General features: G+C 45.8%; 1 protein-coding gene across 1 annotated transcript in view; it reads left to right on the forward strand.

Moving 5' to 3' along the window:
* DDX41 (DEAD-box helicase 41) overlaps positions 1-22,766 on the forward strand; it is a 79,243-nt gene that overhangs the window by 26,295 nt on the left and 30,182 nt on the right. The window contains exons 5-10 of the mRNA XM_044280801.1: positions 119-179; positions 4,279-4,415; positions 5,374-5,446; positions 5,533-5,686; positions 18,500-18,636; positions 20,315-20,477. Of these exons, the coding sequence (XP_044136736.1) occupies positions 119-179; positions 4,279-4,415; positions 5,374-5,446; positions 5,533-5,686; positions 18,500-18,636; positions 20,315-20,477 (725 nt within the window). The remainder of the gene's footprint in view (positions 1-118; positions 180-4,278; positions 4,416-5,373; positions 5,447-5,532; positions 5,687-18,499; positions 18,637-20,314; positions 20,478-22,766) is intronic.

Raw genomic sequence — 22,766 nt, forward strand, 5'->3', positions numbered from 1 at the left:
GTTGTGCGTGATCTAGCTTATATCTGCTGCATGACCACCGAAAACCTCTGCGTAGAATGATGGCTTTCAGATTAACATGTATATCTTATCATCAATGCATTGTTTTCTTTCCATAAAGCTTTGATGTCCGTGAAGGAAATGGCAAAAGGTATAACATATGATGACCCGATAAAGACCAGGTGAGCCCACATTTCTAATAAGCTTTTCGTTTTAGCTTTAAAATTTGGGTTACCCTTAAACAAACCCTTTTTGATGATGCTTTTTTCTTACAGCTTTGCCATTGTCCCGGAGGATAGGTCATCAATATCTAGAACCCAGATACCCCTTTAAAATAGAAGAGTAGTCCGAGTTATTCCCAAATTTTCCAGTGCCAGTAAATGTTCTAAATCAACCCATTCTCCCCTGGCATTCTCAGCGTGCAGCTCCAGTGCCTCTCCCAGTGTCTGGTGACGTAGAGATGTATAGTATGGGACAGTGATTGGCTGCTGATGACACCTTCCCGTATAGCGGTGGGGTCACTGCTGCAGAAAACAAAAAATGCAGGTATCTTCTCCAAAATTCTGACTTTATCCATAAAGTGCAAATTACAATTCCTTGACATAAAAATTAGCTTTAGAAGTCTGAGAATAACAGTAAGAAGAAGAAAATGGTTGGCACTCTGACGTTTGTGTCGTTCTGGTGCTCAGTGGTAGGGAAGTATCCTGCGTACAAAGTCTTAAAACACCACGCCACTCAGAGACAGTCTAACGCCAGACAGGTGAATATTCTCTCCTCGGCCCCCAAAGCCCCCTTCCTCCCCCTTCTCAGGTTACTCCTTTGTGAATGACCCCCACTGATGCCTGCTTTCCATCAGCTGAGGCCTCAGTTTCTGCAGGCGTGGGGGGAGGCTTTTTTTGTGGGGCACGTTTCTACGGGGTTCCTTCCCCTGGGGCCAGCTTGTGCTCATTTCCCGGCGTTCCTGATCCTGTCCTCCACCGTAGCCGCTTGTAATCGAGGTTCTGGCTCCTCTGCGGCCTACCTCCCATCCGGCTCCCGTGGTAGATAACTAGCAAGAGTCACTCATCCTCTTCACAAGTCGCTCTGGACAAGCTACATTGAGGGACACAGGCCGGGTAAGCTACTCCCCCCCCCCCCCCTTCCTTCCCCTTCCTAGAGGGTCTAGCCTACTCCCCTCAACCTCCTACCTGTCACCACAGGGTAATCACTATGTCCGAGCCCAGGCCCCAAAACAGGTGGTGACTTCTGTTTGCCATTTTGCCCGTACTTCTTGTCGCTCAAAATTTCCATGCGGTCAGTTGGATCCCCTCTGATATTCGTGCTCTGCCCCACCGCAAAGTGGCTCTGACCCTGACCCAGTCGCCCACTCCTGCCCAGCCCATAGTAGAATCGGCGCGTTCCCTTTCAAAGACGGTACAGTACTTCTCCCATACCAACAAAGCCATTGTGGAAATACTGGAGCTTTTGTCCACACAGCAGTCCTCTGATCAGTCCAACTCTGAGGATCCTGTGGCTAATTCCCATTGTGGTCGTCCTGCAAAACGGGCCAGGCCACCCTCCACCAGAAGGGTGTCTGCGTCCCCTGTTTCTTCTCGCTCTGACTTTTCCTCTCTGGAAGAGGCATATTCAGAGGAAAAATTACCTACCTCTATGGTAGACAATCTCCTTGCAGTGGTTACAGAAACCGAAGAGGTTAAAGTCCATGCACCCTCATCGGCCCGCTCAATTTTTTCCTTCAGGCGGTCCCGTCGCTGGCCAAAATGTTTTCCCAACCACCAGGATTTTGATTCCTCTCTTTCCAAGGAGTGAAATTTCCCTGACAGGCGTTTTACTTTGTCAAAACGCTTAGACATCTTATACCCCTTTCGGGAGGATTTGACAAAGTGGTCGTCCTCTCCTATTGTTAACATTCCAGTATTCCGCTTGGCTAAACATACCACCTGACCTATGGCTGATGAGGCTTCCTTTTTCGACCACAGGGATAAAAAATTTCAATATTTTGCGAAGTCATCCTTTAAAGGGGTTATCCAAGTTATTTTTTTATTCTTTCTATGTTCCTAACTAAGCAAATGTAACAGCTTTCCAATTCACTCACTTTATCTCCAGTGCTTGGTTTCTCAGATTTCACAGAGGGTCACATGACCTGTGATGTCAGCTTCTCTCCCTGTGCTGATAATTTTTGTTTACAAGCCTGTAAACTAAACGTCACTGTGCTGGCCACGCCCCCCCCCCCCCCCCCCCTTCACTGCTCTTTGCAAGGATACTTAACCCCTTCAGCTGCACAGCTCTGCAGCAGGGACAATTCTGGGCACTGGAGCTGATATACTAGAGAGAGCATTACACAAGAAGGTAGGGGGAAGATCCTGTGTGTATTAGCAGTGTCATTATACAGCTGGGACATGTAGTCCTACACATGCAACATGCTGCAGAGTCTCCCAGCACTCAGGGCAGCTCTTGTATCCACTCCCTTACCAGTGTCATTATACAGCTGGGACTTGTAGTCCTACACATACAACATGCTGCAGAGTCTCCCAGCAGGCAGACATGTCACTCAGAGCAGCTCTTGTATTCACTCCCTTAGCAGTGTCATTATACAGCTGGGACTTGTAGTCCTACACGTACAACATGCTGCTGAGTCTCCCAGCAGGCAGACATGTCACTCAGAGCAGCTCTTGTATTCACTCCCTTAGCAGTGCAGGAGGAGGGGTGGAGATTGTTTTTATTGCAAGTAAACAAAGGACCAGAAGAGAACCAGGGAAATTAGGAAAAATATATATTTTTTTTGCATAAAACTTGCTTAGCTCAGTTATATATCAGATTTTCAGTGCTATAATTTTTTTTTTTCATAACTCGGACAACCCCTTTAAAGCAGTGGGTACAGCACTGCGTCCAGTTTTTGTCTCTACATGTGTGAGCAAAGCTATGGGCGAGTGGGCAAACAAACTACGCTAGGGCCTCTCCTCTGGGCACCACTCGGAGGAACTTTCTGATATTGCCTTGCAGCTCTTCCAGGCCAGTTCTTACGTTTGTTAAGCCTCTCTAGACGCAGCCAGACTTATGGCCTGCTCATTAGCTCTCTTGGTGGCTATTCGCCTTTCCTTATGACTCTCCTGCTGGGCGGCAGATAATGCCTCAAAACGAGCCTTGACGGCCCTCCCCTTTGCCGGCAGCAGACTTTTTGGGCAAACTCCTGGATGAAATAATCTCTGACTCTACAGGTGGTAAGAGCACTCATTTACCACAGATCAGGACGTGCTTCAACAGGTCGAAAAAGCGTAGGCCTCTTTTTTGGCCCCTTTCAGAATTTTTCCATCCCTAAGCGGCATCAGATCAGATGTAGATTTATTAGGTCTGTGCTGTTTTTACCCTTTGGAGGTAAATAAGAATTTTTCTATTCAGACAACAAGCAAATGTATAGAAACTGTCACAGTTAAAATCAGGATTTGTAAATGATGCTCGTGTACCAAATTTGTTAGGCTTCAGAGTGACATGGTTTGCATATTTTCCAGGAGTATTTTTGTCTTCGAGTGCACTCCAAATTTTATATTAATGACTTTATGACATTAGTACTACATTTTAGGCCTCAGTGAGTATCTTCCAAAAACTGGTTAAGTTACATAAAACTGTCTATTGCAGAACTTCTCATTATATAAGGGTGGCCGACGAAAAAGTAGCCCACCTCCAATATATCCAAATCAAACTGCTTAATAGTAAATCTGTCTTAGTTGTCCATAGCAACCAATCAGAAATCAGCTTTCCATTTCCTACAGGGTCTGAAAAAATGAAAGCTGACCTCTGATTGGTTGCTATGGACAACTAAGATAGATTTACTATTGGGCAGTTTAATTTGGAGATATTGGAGGTGGGCCACCCTGTACAATGATTAAACCTTATCTATGTTTGGTGGGGAAACGTAAGTATCCTTTATTATGCTGGATATATTTCAGTTAGGCCTAATGCACACAACAGTTTTTTTTCATCCGCGTGCTATCAGGATTTTTAGTGGATAGTAAACTGACCAATTTATTAATGGGCTCATCTGTATTTTTTGTGGATCCTTGTGGCCGTTCCACAACTGATATAGAACATGTCCTATTCTTGTCCATATTGCGGATAAGAATAATCATTTCTATTGATAGTAGTGAGAAAAATGCTGAGTGCACATGGAAGATGCCCATATTTTGCAGATCAAAATATGGACACGGTTGTGTGCAAGAGGGTTAACTCTACTACTGTACACCTGTTTAATTGGTAGTTCTTAACCATAGTCTTTCTTTTAAGTTGGAGAGCTCCACGTCATATTCTTGGGATGTCACAAGCTCGGCATGAACGTGTCAGACGAAAATACCACATTTTGGTTGAAGGGGATGGCATTCCTCCTCCCTTAAAGAGTTTCAAAGAAATGAAGTTCCCAGCAGGTGAGTATGAGCTATATCATTTTTCTGAAAGCTTGTGATATTTATATATAATATATATAGGTTTAATTCAGAGTTTGTAATATTTACAGTATATTGACGTTTAAAGCTAAATTCACACTTGCAGTAACAGGATCCGGCAGGCTGTTATAGCGAGGGAACAGCCTGCTAGATCTGTGCTACCGCAAGTCCACCGTGCTGGCGGAAGTCAGCTCTAGCCCCATTCACTATAATGGGGGCGGGCCAGAGTTCTGGCCACAGCACGGCAAACATGCCGAGAGACGGCCAGAGTAAAACTACAACATGCTGTGGTTTTATTCTGTCCGCTTCATGCTGCGGCCAGACCTCCGGCCCGCTCCCATTATAATAGGTCATTTATCAGTGACTAGAGCTTGTGGCCACCAGTAGAGGCAGCCATATAGATATTTATTGGCAGATCTGCTAATGTTTGAATGTCAGTGATACTCTACAGACATTTACACTGTTAGCAGAGCCTGCTATAACTAGTGGGATCTGCCAACAAATATTCAGTCTAGGAAATCTGTTACAAGGATCTTGGATTTCTGCAGTGGTACATGAGAAGTACTGAATGTGAGTTCAGATCACAATTTTATTTTCCTACTGCCTCCACTGTCGGTGCCTAAAAGGCACACTGACATACATTGTTGGGACTGTTGTGCGAATGCTGAAAAGGGTTACACTCTATTCACGTGAATGGGGCTCACCTGCAATATCAAACACAACCCATGGCCAGTTTTTGTTTATAAGCATTTGTATTTCATTATAAAACAATAGACACGTGAAACTGTATAGACACACCTATGTAGACTGGGTGAAGTGTGGTGTGAGCAAGCTGTACATCTGGATGGTGTACAAGTCTTTAAAACAGGCCTTGAATAATGCCCTATTAGTGATGGAAAACTGGATAAATTTGTAAATGATGCATTTTGGATAATGACAGCTATTCTACGTGGACTGAAGAAGAAGGGGATTCTGCATCCTACTCCTATCCAAATTCAAGGCATCCCGACAATGTGAGTACAACAGTTTTTAATGTAATATTGTTGAGAAATCCATTTTACTTCCATAGTTTTTTACGAGAACTATTTTTTTCTTCCAGCTTGTCCGGGAGGGATATGATCGGCATAGCTTTCACAGGCTCTGGGAAGACTTTGGTTTTTACGCTACCTGTTGTTATGTTTTGCATGGAGCAAGAAAAGAGACTGCCTTTTACAAAGAGGGAAGGACCCTATGGACTCATAATTTGCCCATCAGTATGTATCTTCAGTGCACAGTATATTGTCTATTTTTGATATACTATTTGTCATGCCATAGAAAAAAACGAATACCTCCCACGGCGCAAATTACTATCGATTAGTCGCCAGGATCAGGGAAAACATGTTTTTATTTTTATTTTATTTTATTGCATCGATACAACGCGTTTCGCTGCAATAAAAGAAATGTTTTTTCCCTGATCCTGGCGACTGGTCGATGGTAAGTTGTGCCGTGGGACGTATTTGTTTTTTCCTGTGCCAATCATCTTCTTGGGGACTTCAGGCATCTCCACTTAGAAGATTCCCTGTGATCCCGTGGCTGCAGACCATCATATTCAGGCGTCCAGACCTAACATACAAATTCTCATTAGTGTTGTGCCTATATTTGCACAACTATGTAAGGTGAGCCTTGCAAGTTATCTCCTTTTATACTTTTGTACTCACAGAATTACCCTATTGTGCGCACATCAGTTTTTTTTTACAGTTTTACCCAGCCTGTTATATCGTATTTGTCATGCCATGGCAGCCCCAAGCTATTTAAAGGCCTTGGGGCCCGACAGGCTGGGTCTCATAGGCAAACTATCAGTGTATTAGCCTACATGCACACGAACGTGGTTTGGTTCCGCATCCAAGCCACATTTTTTGTGGTTCGGTTGCGGACCTATTTACGTCAATGGGGCAGCAAAAGATGCGGACAGCACTCAGTGTGCTGTCCGCATCCGTTGCTCCGTTCCGTAGCCCCAGAAAAAAAATAAAACATGTCCCATTCTTGTCCGTTTTTCGGACAAGGATAGGCATTGTTACAATGGATCAGCAAAAAAAAGGATGCCATACGGACGTCATCCTTCTTTTTATTTTTATTTTATTTTGCGGATCTGCAATTTGCGGACCACAAAACAAACGTTTGTGTGCGTGTAGGCTTACGCTGTGTAATACACTGATAGTCAATGCAGTACAATACAGATGCATTGTGCTGCATTAAACAGGGATCAGACCCTGTAATGTTGATGTCCCATAGTAGGACAAAAATAAAAAATAAGTGTTTTAACAATAAAATAAAAAAAGCCCCTTTCCCATAAAAAGAGACCTATAAAATTGTAAAAAAAATAAATAAAAAAATCACATGATCCACCCCGTTTGGTCAATACCATAAAACAAATTGAATAAAAACTGTGCGAAAAAAAAGAATTTTTTTGTCACCTTTCATCATAAAACGTGTAATACCAAGTGATCAAAAAGTCATATGTACCCAAAAATAACACCAATCAAGCCGTCGTCTCATTCCCCCAAAAATGAGACTCTAAGACAATTGCCCAAAAAAATAAAGATATGGCTTTCAGAAAATAGAGACATAAAAACATCTTTTTTTTTTTTTTTTTTTTTTTAAATGCTTTTATTGTATAAAACCAAAATGTATATAAAAAAAACAGACATATTAGGTGCGTGCGTAACAACCTGCTCTATAAAAATATCACATGAACTAAACTGTCTGGTGAACACCATAAAAAAATAAAATAAAATTACTATAAACTGTGCCAAAAAATTTCTTGTCAACATGCAAAACAAAGTAGTATGTACCCCAAAATGGTACCAATCAAACAATCATCTCATCCTTCAATAAATGAGACTCTAAGACAATCGCCCGAAAAAATATAAATAATATGGCTTTCAGAAAAAGGAGAAACAAAAACATGATTTATTTCAAAAATGCTTTATTATGTAAAATGGAGACATAAAAACATTGTTTTTCTTTCAAAAATGCTTTTATTGTGTAAAACATAAATAAATAAAGACAAATTAGGTATCGCCACATATATAACAACCTGCTCTATAAAAATATCACATGACTTAAAGGGGTTGTCCAGGTTCAGAGCTGAACCTGGACAGCCCTCCATTTTCACCCCAGCAGCCCCCCTGACATGAGCATCGGAGCAGTTCATGCTCCGATGCTCTCCTTTGCCCTGCGCTAAATCGCGCAGGGCAAAGGCATTTTTCAGAGTTCCGGTGACGTACCGGGCTCTCCATGGGGCTGACAGGAACCCCGGTGACGTCACCGGCACTGATGGGCGGGATTTGGCTCTGCCCTAGCCAGTAAAACGGCTATGGCAGAGCTAAAGCGCGCCCCTCAGAGCCGGTGACGTCACCGAACACACTGCTGGGCGGAAGTTACCGTCCGGCAGTGTGTTATTAAAAACAAAAGAGCCCGTGCCCTGCGCGATCTAGCGCAGGGCACTGGAGCGCATCGGAGCATGAGATGCTCTGATACTAGGCTCAGGGGGGCTGCCGGGGTGAAAATAAGGGTATGTCCGGGTTCAGCTCTGAACCCGGACAACCCCTTTAACCTGTCAGGTGAAAACCATAAATTAAATAAAAACCGTTATTTTTTCTCACCATACATTACAAAAAGTGTAATACCAAACGATCAAAAAGTAGTATGTACGCCAAAATTGTACCAATCAAACCGTCACCTCATGTCGCAAAAACTGAGCCTCTACATAAGATAATCGCCCGAATTATCCCAGTGAAATCTTCCCTCCAAAATCCATATGGTGCTCCTTTTCTTCTGAGCCTTGCCATGTGCCCATACAGCAGTTTACGACCACATGTGCAGTGTTTCTGTAAACTGCAGAATTGGTGATAAATATTTAGTTTTATTTGACTGTTAACCCTTGATGTGCTACAGGAAAAAAAAATATGAAAAAGATCTGGCAAAAACTAAAATTCAAATATTACATCTCCTTTTTCCTTTTGATTCTTGTGGAAGGGTTAACAAAGTTTGTAAAATCAGTTTTGAATAACTTGAGGGGTGTAGTTTCTACAATGGGGTCATTTATTGGTGGTTTCCACTATGTAAGCCCCAGAAAGTGAATTTAGAATTGAAGTGGTCTGTTCTGTCTTCATACACGTTCACACAGTGTGCAGCCTGACATTCAACATAAACCATTTCTGTCTTCCAAATAAGAGGACTGTTCTTTGTAGTCTAAGGCTACTTTCACACTTGCGTTCGGTGCGGATCCGTCTGGTATCTGCACAGACGGATCCGCACCTATAATGCAAACGATGGTATCCGTTCAGAACGGATCCGTCTGCATAACTGCTTTTTCAGATCTGAGTTTTCAAGATCGTGAAAACTCAGATCCGACAGTATTTTCTAACACAGAGGCGTTCCCATGGTGATTGGGACGCTTCAGGTTAGAATATAAGAACTGTGTACATAACTGCCCCCTGCTGCCTGGCACCACCCGATCTCTTACAGGGGGCTGTGATCCGCACAATTAACCCCTCAGGTGCCTCCCCCCATCATTGGTGGCAGCGGAGCGGTGCTCCGATCGGTTACCATGGCAGCCAAGACGCTGCCATGGTTACTTAGCTTATACTTACCTGCGCTGTCTGTGGCCGGCCGGCGCTCCTCCTACTGGTAAGTGACAGGTCTGTGTGGCGCATCGCACAGACCTGTCACTTACCAGTAGGAGGAGCGCCGGCTGGTCACAGACAGCGCAGGTAAGTATAAGCTAAGTAACCATGGCAGCCAGGACTGCAGTAGCATCCTGGCTGCTATGGTAACCGATCGGAACCCCAGCGACCGGCGAAATGCCGCTCCGCTGTCACCAATGATGGGGTGGGGTTGTTAGCCTGTGGCCACTGCCACCAATGCTTTTAATACTGGGGAGGGAGGGAGGGAGGGAGCGGGGGTGGGCCGCACTGGCCACCAATGCTAATACTGGGGAGGGAGGGGGGGTTATGGGCCGCACTGGCCACCAATGCTAATACTGGGGAGGGAGGCGGGTCTGGCCCCTGCTGGCAGCACCCGATCAGGGGGCTGAGATCCGCACAATTAACCCCTCAGGTGCGACACCTGAGGGGTTAATTGTGCGGATCACAACCCCCTGTAAGAGATCGAGTGGTGTCAGGCAGCAGAGGGCAGTTATGTACACAGTTTTTAGTATATTCTAACTTGAAGCGCCCCCATTACTATGGGAACGCCTCTGTGTTAGAATATAATGTTGGATTGGAGTTTTCACGATCTAACTCAAATCCGATGGTATATTCTAACATAGAGTGATGGGGACGCTTCAAGTTAAAATATACCATCGGTTTGGAGAAAACTCCGATCTGATGGTATATTAATAGGGACTCCTGACTTTACATTGAAAGTCAATGGGGGACGGATCCGTTTGCAATTGCACCATATTGTGTCAATGTCAAATGGATCCGTCCCCATTGACTTGCATTGTGAGTCAGGATGGATCCGTTTGGCTCCGCACCGCCAGGCAGACACCAAAACGCTGCAAGCAGCCAGGACTTGCGTTCGGTGCGGATCCATCTGATATCTGCACAGACGGATCCGCACCTATAATGCAAACGCTTGCATCCGTTCAGAACGGATCCGTCTGCATAACAGCTTTTTCAGATCTGAGTTTTCACATCGTGAAAACTCAGATCCGACAGTATATTCTAATACAGAGGCGTTCCCATGGTGATGGGGACGCTTCAAGTTAGAATATACTAAGAACTGGTGGCGTGGCCTGAGCATGCAGCTGTGAACACGCACGTTTCAGAGCTCCCGGACCCTTGGCCCTTATAACTAAGATTTTTAGTAACGATTCGGATGCTACTGGCCTGAAAAACATGGTCAGACGTTCGGGCCGCCGCGGGTCTACTTTTATGTCCTCGGAAACTCATATTGCGAGGTATTTTACGGCCACGCCGACTCCCGCGCCAGACCTCACCAAGATGGCGCCGATGGAGGAAGGAGCTGCGCTGCAGGCCGCTCCCTCGATACTGGGGGATGGCGGTTCTGTACAGACACAAGCGGACTCCCCGCCGCCACGCTCTCACTGTCCTCGGACTGGCCGGCTGTATCCTCCACGCCCGTGGGCTACACATACGGGCCGGGCAGGAAGTCCTACGTCCAAGCAGCTTCATGGCCTAAGATGGCGACGGACGGTCCGCAGGAGATGGAGGCGCCTGCCATGCCGGAGGGCTCTCAGGGCCTTGTCCCGCAGGCTGCACAGCAGATGGTCCACTTACCTCTCGCCGCAACCGGAGACGATCCACGCATGCTGCCATCTGCGTCCGCTCCCGGGCCTATGGACTCTGGCGGGACCTCCGTTCTGACCCCGGTGAGTGCGGCATGCCGCGAATCCCCACCTAGGCTACTAGCCAACGCTTTACCAGCCCAGAAGCACCCTCTCGGTCACCTAGGACCTCCTGCCTCACAGTCGGGGGAACCCATTACCCCACAGGGGCCCCTGATACTTGCTCCTGATTTACAGGCCCCGAGCGGTGCGCAGGCAGGTGTTTAGAGGTGGTCGGCCTGCCCAGGCTCACTCGCCTGATCCCCCCTCCACTCCGGCTATCTTCCATCCGTCAGCTGCCTCTGATTCATCGGGGGAATCGTCTTCTGCCTCATCCTCTCATGGCAGACCTGCTAAACGTCCCAAGCTGAAGGACATTTGGTCATTGCTGAGTATGCTCCCAACTAAGGCAGACCTGGAGGTGATCATACAGAGGGTCGAGGCCAAACATGATCAGGCTATTGCTGAGGTCAAGGCGGACTTAACATCCATCTCCACCAAAGTGACTTTGCAAGCCCAAATTTCGTCTGAACTGCATGCCTGCCTGTCTAATGTGGAAAAGATGGTCTCATCACAGCAGGTTTTAAACAGACACCTGTTGCTACAGATGGTTGACCAAGAAAACAGGGGCAGGCGTAATAACATTAAAATCCGTGGGATCCCGGAGGAGGTCCCGTCCGCCGATTTTGAGGAAGGTGGTGTCTGCGGTATTCAACTCTCTTCTTGACAGACCGGAGGAGTCTGTTATTGAGTTAGACAGGGTACATAGGGTTCTCGGCCCTAGATGTTCAGAGAACTCTGCTCCTCGTGACGTCCTATGCAGAGTTCACTTCTTCAGGGAAAAGGAGGAACTTTTGCAACGGGCCTGGAGACAGGGTCCTATTCCATTCAGCGGATGCCAGATCCAACTTCTACCTGACGTGTCCAGGAGAACTCTGCTTATGAGACGTACGCTCAAACCCCTTCTGCAGATTGTCACAAATGCTGGGGCCACCCTTTTCACCTAATCATCCGCAAGAACGGTGCTTCGTTTGACTCCCCAGACCAGGCGGGTGAGCTTAGTCGGTTCCTGGACTGCCCTCTCCTCTCCCTGCCGGACTGGCTAGATGTCCCAGTTCTCTCTTCTCCAATGGGGGGACCTCCCTCACGTCTGAATGATGGTCTTCGTCCAGCTCGTCCTTCAGTCCCACACTCTCCTGGATAGGGGACTGTCTCCACTTTGAATAGCTCCAGTTTCTAGGGGTTGATCACAACTCCTGCTCTTCGATCACAATACCTGATGTTGTGCCAGTGTGGGGGTGGTACGGGGAACAGGGTGCTGCCTAGGCATTATTGCTGTTTGTATCCTGTAATTCAAGGGCGGTGGCCTGTCCTCCTGTACCCCCTCCCTTACTTTGTATCGTTGTTGCTTTCATTCCTGGGCTGGGGGAACGGGCAGCCTTATTGAGTGCTCTTCTTTACCCCCACTAGGTCCGTGAGTCTTGGCTGGCTCTTTTTGTGCTCCCCAAGAGTCGCATAGTGGATTGCTTTCTCCACTGTTTGGTTTGTTTAATTTGGATTGTCATCTGAACTGGATTAGCTAGTTCTGATACTTCGCCCTTCAGGCGTGTTTGCACTTGTTTGTCTAATCTCTAGTGGTGTCTACCCATCCTTGTGTTTGTCTCCTTTCCCCTCCCTCTCCCCATACATCCCCCCTCCCCTGCTTTCTGTTTTTTACAGGTCCAGACCATGTCGGAGATCACTTTTTCGTCCATTAATGCCAACGGGCTGAACACCCCTGAGAAGCGTTCCTCCATTCTCCGGCTCCTATGATGTAAAAAGGTACAGATCGCCTTCATTCAGGAAACTCACTTCCACAGGGATGCTATGCCGAAATTTAGCTCTCCCCGTTATCCTGACGCTTATCACAGCTGCTATAGTGATTCTAAATCGAGAGGTGTGAGTATTCTCATTGCTAGATCCGCCCCCTGGGAGTTTCTGGACTCTAGCTCTGATGATACTGGCAGATTTGAGTTCGTTAAGGGCAAGATAGGGGGCCAGTTGTATACCCTGGCCAATGTGTACTTGCCCAACACGAAGTAATTGAGAGCCCTTACTGGAATCCTGTCCAAATTGGATAGTTTTGCGGAGGGCACGCTTCTGGTCAGGGGGAGATCTTAATGTGGCCCTGGACCCATTGGTGGATGTTTCCAAGGGCTCCTCTCACTTGCCTTACTCTTACATTCGCCGTATTAGGAGCCTCCTTCATTCTCATCAGTTGGTGGATGTGTGGCGAGTGATTAACCCTGAGGTCAGGGACTTCACGTTCTATTCCAATCCTAGGGACGTATACTCCAGATTGGACTATTTCTTGCTTAGACACTCGGCAGTACCCCTCATTGCCTCTTCCTCTATTGACCCAATCACTTTCTCGGATCACGCCATGCTGCATGTCTCTCTGAAATCCCCTCTTCCTTCGCCCCGATCCTGGAGGTGGCGTCTTAATGAGTCCCTACTTCAGCATCTGGAAGTGGCGCAAGGTATTGACTCAGCCCTTTCGCACTACTTTGAGGAAATCCTGGTCAACAATGCCTCCCCCCTCATGGTTTGGGCTGCGCAAAGGTGTGTGATTAGAGGGGAGTTCATCAGACATGGGGCACGGTGTAAACAGGAGAGGGCTTTGGAAATATCCCAGTTTTTAAAGGGTATTTCCGATTTGGAACAGGTCCACAAACGCTCCCATGCACAATCTGTTCGCGCAGAGCTCACACAGGCAAGGTGCAAGCTTAAGGATAAGCTAGATACTCGTACAAAATTCCTCCTTTCGCAGGGTAGGAGACACTTTTTTGAATATGGCAATAAGTGTGGTAGACTCTTGGCCAGATCCTTACGCGAACAAAGGGCAAGGAACTACATCCCACGCATTGCCCCACCTCGGGGACTGGTGCTACACAACCCCGACTCTATCACAGAAGCTTTGGCCCACTTTTATAAGAACCTGTACAATCTTCCTCAGTCTAGTCAAACGAGTCTGGCCTTGGACTCCGCCATGAGTTCCTATTTAGCTAGGTTGTGTTTGCCCAAATTGCCAAGTGGGGCTCTTGAGAGTCTGAACAGCCTGTTCACCGCTGATGAGATTGAGGAGGCTCTGAAGTCGATGCAGCCTAGTAAGGCACCAGGCCCTGACAGCCTACCGGCCTCTTATTATAAGAGATTCCTCCCCCTTCTGCGTACTCCCCTTACCAATGCCTTGAATAAAATAAGCTCCGGAGTCCCCCTCCCTAAAGATATGTCGCATGCATACATTACTGTTATCCATAAGGAAGGTAAGGACCCGACTGCTTGTGCCAGTTACCGGCCCATATCTTTACTCAATGTCGACATTAAGCTTTTCGCAAAAGTCTTGGCCACCCGTCTGACCCCTTTCCTTGTGGACCTTATACGCACAGATCAGGTTGGCTTCATCCCTTCAAGGGAGGCAAGAGACAACACCACAAAAAGTTTTGAACTTGGTCCATCTTGCCAAGATTCAACGCTCCAGCCTATGTCTCCTATCTACGGATGCCGAAAAGGCCTTTGATAGGGTAGGATGGCCCTGGTTATTTGCAGTACTTAACCATGTGGGTGTGGAGGGTTCTCTATTAGCATGGATCCGTTCCCTCTACTCCTCTCCCTCGGCAGCCACAAAGGTTAATGGTGTCCTCTCGCCTCCATTTGAGATCAGGAATGGCACTCGCCAGGGTTGTCCTCTATCCCCTTTAATTTTTATCCTCACTCTAGAACCACTTCTGAGGACTATTGGAAAAAACCCTTGCATCTCGGGTCTTATGGTGTGAGGACAGGAGTTTAAGATAGCAGCCTACGCAGATGACCTGATGTTTATGATTACCAAACCTCGGGTCACCTTCCCCAACCTAATTGAGGAATTCAAAGAATTCCATAACCTGTCCAATCTGAAAATTAACTTACAGAAGTCTGAAGCGCTTAATGTCTCCATTCCGTCCTCTCTTGAAGCCGAACTGGCGGGCTCCTTGCCTTTCCGCTGGACGACAAGTGGCATTAAATACCTGGGCACGATGATTCCCAAGGATTTACGGGAGCTGTTCTCAAGGAATTTTACCCCCCTCCTGAGTCGGATCAGGGAAGACCTCAAGAGGTGGTCCAAAGGCCTTTATATGTGGTTTGGCAGGTGTGCCATTTTTAAGATGAATGTCCTTCCACGCCTACTATATCTGTTCCAGACCCTCCCCATCCACACCCTGCCAGTTTCTTTTCTATTGCACATCGTGACCTCTTTAAATTTCTTTAGGCCGGGAAGAGTTCTAGACTGTCTAGGTCCTTACTGCATGTGCCAAAGGAAAGGGGGGATCTAGGGATTCCTGACATAAGGAAGTATTACGCAGCCTCTATGTTTCAACGTGTGGTAGACTGGTGCCGACACACCCCGTTCAAACAATGGATCTCCATTGAGCAATTTTCATCCCGGACCCCTCTGGCCCTCCTGCCATGGACAGATAGGAAAGTTCCTAGTGACCTCTCCTCTCATCCTCTCATAGGCCCTACCCTGACTCAATTCTGTAAGTACCAACAGATCTCTCCAATCTCCCCTACGCCTCCTCCGATGTTCCCTGTCCTGGGACATCCGGACTTCCCGGTGGGCAGCTCAGGGGGCCCGTTTGCACAATGGAGATCGGGCGGCAGGTGTCGGGCACCATTCTTTAGAACCTTGGGTAGGTGGTTCACATACTCAGAACTGTTAGGACAATCGGATCCCTGCCCTCTAGGTCCATGGAGATCCAGACAGCTACACCACTTCCTTTCCTCTATCCCTTCCACTCAGGGGTTTGATAGGGCTCGCACTCCTTTTGAAAATATATGTATTGGTTCCGGTCTTTATCGGCACTCTCTCTCAGAATTATACAAGGCATTGGTAACGCCGGGTCGGACTTATCTCCCTTCTTACTCAGCAAATGGGCACAGGACTTGCAGAAGGATATCTCCTCCGACCAGTGGCTTAAAATTCTCCAACTTGCTCATAAATCATCCATTGCCAGTAAATATCAGGAGGCCAGTTACAAATTGTTGTCGAGATGGTACTATGTTCCAACCCGTCTCCAGAGAATGTTCCCATCGGCATCTCCTCTATGCTGGCGATGCGACTCCCACCAAGTTTCGCTTCTACATATTTTCTGGCAATGTGACAAAATCAAACCTTTCTGGGAATCAATTCATGAGACCCTGGCTTCCATCTTCCCCTTTCCGATTCCTAACACACCAGAGTTTTTTTTACTTTTTCTTTTGGATCTACCGTTGAACCTACTTGTATCCCTGCGAAGTGGAAGTCTCTCCTCCCTCTGTGGGAATGTGGATTCAGAAGGTTGAAGAGATATGGAGAATGGAGGAACTCACAGCCTCTCTGAAAGGTGGTAACAGAGCTTTTGTTGCTATTTGGTCCCCTTGGTTCACTTTTCAAGACTCCTCGGAGTATCGGACCTTGCTGGCTTGATCGTGTCGTCTACGCTTCACTTTCCCTCCCTGCTTCCTTGCCCCTTTGTTCCCCAATTTCCCTATTGTGTCTTTGTCCAGTGCTCCCTCCGTTCCTGCTGTTTTGTCGAGTTTTTATTTTCATGCTGAGGCCACGTCATTTCTGGCCTTTTGAGTTTTGTTTGCTTCTTGTCAGATGAATCGAGGTGCTTTAATGTCACCGCAGGCTGCATATCATACACAGACTTATGTGTTTGTAATTGCTAGAGTATTGTTGGATTATGCTCCATGATTGTCAGTCGGCATGGCCCCGACCATAATTTTCTAATGTATGTGATTCAACATGCAATAATTTTGTTATTTTTTTGCAAAATTGAAATAAAGAATAAAAAATAAATATATATATATATATATATATATATATATATATATATACACTAAGAACTGTCTACATGACTGCCCCCTCCCTCCCCAGTTTTAAATTCATTGGTGGCTAGTGCGGCCCCCCCCCCCTCCCTCCCCAGTATTAAATTCATTGGTGGCCAGTGCAGCCCCCCCCCTCCCTCCCCGGTATTAAATTCATTGGTGGCCAGTGCGGAAGGCAACATGGGCGGCTTCCGTTTTTAGCGGATACGCTGTTTGCGGACCGCAAAAAAACAGCACGGTCGTGTGCATGAGGCCTGAGGCTACTTTCATACTGCGTTTTTGCTGGATCCGGCAGGGTTCAGCAAAAACGCTTCCGTTACTGATAATACAACCATCTGCATCCGTTATGGACCCGGTTGTATTATCTTTAAAGGGAGTCTGTCATCAGCATTTCACGTTTTTAACCCTTCCCATAGCTTTCTAGCATGCTTACAGTTAATAAAACGTTACCTTTAGCATTAATCCTGGACATTAATATGTTACAAAAAACATCTTTGTAACATATGCAAATGAGGGCTCGCAAGTGCCCAGGGGCGGCGTTACCCTCGAAGGTGCCCTGCTAGCTCAGCCTTTTCTTTGCTTCCCCCCCCTTCCTTCCTTCCCTCTGCCCGCCCATCCTTTCCCTCTGACCGCCTATCTACTAACTTGTTGTTTTGCCGAGAGCCCGCGCCTGCGCACTCAGTCCGTCGGCCGGTGCATGCGCACTGCAATGTCCATTCCTTGTACGGCAGCACAGTAATTAATGCGCATGCGCCGGCTGTAAGCATGCTAGAAAGCTATGGGAAGGGTTAAAAACGTGAAATGCTGATGACAGACTCCCTTTAACATACCCAAGACGGATCCGTCATGAACTCCATTGAAAGTCAATGGGGGACGGATCCATTTTCTATTGTGTCAGAGAAAACGGATCTGTCCCCATTGACTTGCCTTGTGGGTCATGACTGATCCGCATCCCAGGATGAAAAGCAAACCGCAGCATGCTGCACTTCGCTCTCTGGTATGAAAACGGAACGGAATGTATTTTGGAGCATTTTATTCTGTTTAGTTATGGTACATTTTGTGATTTTTATTTTTAAATAAATAAAGAGAGGTGAATTATATTGACTGAAATTTTTCACTATCATGATGTACAATGTGTCGCGAGAAAACAGTCTCAGAATCACTTGGATAAATAAAAGCATTCTGATGTTATTACCACATAAAGTGACACATGTCAAGTTTCCAAAAAACAGCCTAGTCCTTAAGGTGTTAAAGGGGTAGCTTGAGTTTATTATTTTTTGAAAAGAGATTGTAAGCTATGATAATAAAAAATGAAACATTCTCGCCATCCCTGGACTTCTTTGTTCCAGCGCTGCCATTCCATCCACCCAGCTGGACTCTGTTTTCCTGACTGCAGCAGTGACCTGCCTGTATTCTGTAGGTCATAACTGCCACCGAAAACATAACATCATGGTTGCAGCAGTTGGGAGGATCTGAGCAGTGGCACTGGAACAGAGGAAGTTGGGGACAGTGAGTTAGGTTTATTTTTATTCTCCTGCTTTATTTTGTAATTTTTTTTTTTTTTTTGTCTAATACCTAAAATGGCGATTGACAACTTGCTCCACCAACAGTCTTATGTTTATAGAGACTGGCACACCCTCAGAATATTTGGCACCAGAGTCATCTAGCAGCTTCTCTCTTTTAGTACAAGCTCTTATTAGCTATCCACCCATGTGAAGGTGTGTGTACATTATTAATCTTGTGTGATGTGTAAACCTCTTACTTAGTTGTAAAATTATACATTTATGGATTTCCCCTTTAGTTGTCTTTTTTTTTTATTGATCTCTATTGGCTATTCTGTTCTTAGAGAGAATTGGCCCGTCAGACACACAGCATAATTGAGTATTACTGCCGCTTGCTGCAAGAAGATAACTTTCCGACTTTACGTACAGCACTGTGCATTGGTGGTATGTCTGTGAAGGAGCAGATGGAAACTATCAAACAGTAAGTTCTGCTTCTTTTGCTTAACTAATTAAGTTATGTGCTGATTATCTTTAGGCCTAAAGGGCTCCTCCCCACACACTGTTTTGCAATTGTTTTTTATGGCATTTTTATAGATAGCTGTCAATCACTGATAGCACCGCCTCCTTGACTTCAAAGCTCAGAATAAGCAGGAATATAAATGCATAAAATACAAGTTTTACTAACTCTTTTCCGACAAAGCTATATATCAGTCTTCTCCGCTCCTGCTGCTCAAACACCATGTTCAATGTGACCGGTTCCCTTTAATGTTCTTTGTAATTTGCATGCTTAGGCCTATTGCACACGACCGTATGGCTTTTTCAGTGTTTTGCGATCCGTTTTTCATGGATCCGCTGTTCCGTTTTTTGTTTCCGTTGTGTTTCCGTTTCTGTTCCGTTTTTCCATTCCGTTTTTCCGTATGGCATATACAGTATACAGTAATTACATAGATAAAATTGGGTTGGCCATAACATTTTCAATAGATGGTTCAGGAAAAAACGGAACGGAAACGGAAGACATACGGATGCATTTCCGTATGTGTTCCGTTTTTTTTGCGGATCCATTGACTTGAATGGAGCCACGGACTGTGATTTGCGGGCAATAATAGGACATGTTCTATGTTAAAACGGAACGGAAAAACGGAAATACGGAAACGGAATGCATACGGAGTACATTCCGTTTTTTTTGCGGAACCATTGAAATGAATGGTTCCGTATACGGACCGTATACGGAACGCAAAAAACGGCCAGTAAACGGGGAAAAAAAACGGCCGTGTGCAATAGGCCTTATTAGAATGTTCTGTGTTGGGGTTTCTCTTTCAGTTATTTTTGGTGGCAAGAGTATCCCAGTCTGCAGTGCTCATGACTTCCATTATAAACTAAAGCTATGACTCCAGTACGAACACAGCCTTAGACTGTCTGTCTGTCTCAGTTTCACTCGAGCGATTTGGATCCAGGAAGTTTCCCAGACAGACAGCAGCTTGTCTGACCAAAACTCATGGCATAATTTTGATGCTATGAGTTGCAGCGTGACTGCCAGTCTACCATCCTGTACTAACAGCATCAGTGCAGTACAGGACAGTAGACCTCAGTCATGCTGGTGTTGATAGCATCATGGATCTCTATGAAGCAGTGAGTTTGGGTCAGCCGAGCTGAGTTTGGTCAGGGAAATTAGGCCGTTGTACAGACCGGTTTTCACATTCTGTCTGAAACCTAGAAAGGGCATATTCAGGCCAAGCTCTGCTTTGTTCATACAACTTCCACATACATTGTGGTGCAATAACACCTTTTCTGCAGAAAATACACAAGAGCTTGGCTGATCTCTTATGAGTGACTATATTTACTGATGTGTGACATGTCTGTAGATCACCTGTGAAGTTTTTTTCTTCACAGTAGAATAATACTTAATCCTTTCCACTCACAATGCTGGCGGTCTACTTACAGACTTGTGGGTGAGCAGATTGACAGCTTCGATCAGTCTACTTTTTGTAGCCCAGTAATATCTGTCCAGTTCTATAATATCACATCTAATTTGTACATAAGGCCAGATTTTAATCTCTAGTCAAGTTCCCAACAACCAACAAATATATTGATCTAATCATCTTGTATTTTGTAATCCACTGTGACTATAAATGTATATAAAAGACTGCATTTTCCTGCAGGGGCGTGCACATGATGGTGGCAACCCCAGGGCGACTCATGGACCTTCTTCAGAAAAAGATGGTGAGCCTGGACATTTGCAGGTATCTGGCTCTGGATGAAGCTGATCGTATGATTGACATGGGCTTTGAGGAAGACATTAGGACAATATTTTCCTACTTTAAGGTACATTTCATCATTGAATACCTACTTTTCAGTTAATCAGTAAAGATTTCATGTGTTGCCTGAAATCTACATCAAGAAGCCACACAGGCTTCTTGATGTAGATTTGGAAGCCAAAATCAGGAGTGGACTATAAAAGGAGAGAAAGTATTAAGGAGAGCGAATACTGTTTCGCCTTTTTGAATTCACTCTTGATTTTGGCTTCCAAAACTACATTGAGAAACCTGAATGTGTAGCCGCATCCCTGGGGTACCTGTACACGTAGCAGAAAAAAAGCAACACAGTACAGTACCAGCAAAGAGTATGATATTAAATAAATCTCATGTACACTTTGCAAATGTTTTCCATGCTGAAATTGACCTGCTATGCTGATTTAGAGGTCTGCAACATGTTGGATTATGGTATGTTTGCGGATTTCTAACGAAGTGCGAGATCTGCAGCAAAACCGCAACAATCAGCACCAAAACCAGCTGTTAGAAATTGCGGTTCTTGGTGCGCTTTGGGTGCAGAAATCCACATGGAAATTCAGGCGGATCTTCTGCATGTTGACCTGCCGCCGTATGCAGGTACTCTTAGAGAATGCTGGAACCTGTTCATGCTGTCTGTTAGAGGTTGTAAAAAAAAATACTAACATTTTCAATTTTATTTATGAGACACGTTTGGTTATTAAAGGGGTTCTCTAGGAATTAAGAAAAGGGCAATACTTAAATATTACTTTATTATAAATATATTCTCAAATATCTTTCATGAGTCATAACGGCTCATTTTGTATAGGTAGTAGGGATCGACCGATTATCGGATTTACCGATATTATCGGCCGATATTCAGGATTTTGAACGTTATCGGTATCGGCATTTATTTTGCCGATATTCCGATAACGTCCTGGGAACACAGATCGCGCTGCTGACAGCGCTCTCCGTGTTCCCTCAGCAGCAGCACAGGGAAGAAGGAGCAGTGTCTCCTCCCCCTGTGCTGCTGCTGCCGCTCCAGCCAATGGGAGGACAGGGGACAAGAGGAGGGGAGGAGCTATGGCCACTGCGCCACCAATGAAGCTTAATCTCACATTAATTCATATACAGGAGGCGGGAGCTACAGAATCACATAGCCGGCTCCCGGCCTCTGAGCTGTAGCTGCGATCTGCGGTAGTTAACTCCTCAGGTGCCGCGGATCGCAGCTACAGCTCATAGAGGTCGGGAGCCGGCTATGTGATCCTGCAGCCAGCTCCCGCCTCCTGTATATGAATAAATGTGGGATTAAGCTTCATTGGTGGCGCAGTGCACCCCCCTAAGCCCCCCAGTATCAGACATTGGTGGCGCAGTGCGCCCCCCCTCCCCCCCCCCCCCCAATATTAGGCATTGGTGGCGCAGTGCGCCCCCCCTCCCCCCCAGTATTAAGCAGTGGTGCGCCCCCCCCCCCCCCTCCTACCCCAGTCGCAGTGCGCCCCCCACAGGATTCCCTCTCCCCTGCTCCTCCGATCGGAGCCCCAGCAGTGTAATGCTGGGGCTCCGATCGGTTACCATGGCAGCCAGGACGCTATTGAAGCCCTGGCTGTCATGGTAAGCTCCATGCTGCTGTGTGCACAAAGCACACAGCAGCAGGGACAGTGTGAGCTCCTATTCACCCTGATAGATCTCTATCAGGGTGAATAGGACAAGGGTTCTAGTCCCTAAGGGGGCTAAAAGTTAGTTTAAAAAAAAAAAAAAGTAATAAAAATAAAAACACCAAAATATTAAATATAAATGAAAAAGAAAGATTTACAAAAAATAAAAATACCCATTAACAATAAACATTAATTTTCAGCAGATTTGTGGGAATTTTTTATTTTTTTTTTCAAAAATGAAAATTCCCAGAATATCGGTATAAATTATCGGCTATCGGCCTGAATGTTCACAAATTATCGGTATCGGTATCGGCCCTAAAAAATCAATATCGGTCGATCCCTAATAGGTAGCAATCATTATGAGAGAAAAAAAAACTGCTGGCGTCCTATTACTTCAAACAAAGCCTGTCCTAATCACACAGGAGGACAAGTTACTTCACAACACTGAGCTAAAGAGCTGCCTCATCCTCCTCTCTGCTCTGCTTTTGAGGGATTATGATCCTGAATACAGTTTAATATGATCTTCAGCTGAATCTCTTAAGTTCATAAGGGGTGTAGGAAAGCTCAAGGGTCAGTCATTGATGCAAAGTACGTGTCACTGAGTTTCCTGGCCTCGGTGAGATAAGAACCGGTAATTTTGTGTGTCAGCAACAGCTAGTGCTCGCTGACACTGTTTTACTTAGTGTGGCTGT

The sequence above is a fragment of the Bufo gargarizans genome, chromosome 2, assembly GCF_014858855.1.
Source record: "Bufo gargarizans isolate SCDJY-AF-19 chromosome 2, ASM1485885v1, whole genome shotgun sequence".
NCBI lineage: Eukaryota > Metazoa > Chordata > Amphibia > Anura > Bufonidae > Bufo > Bufo gargarizans.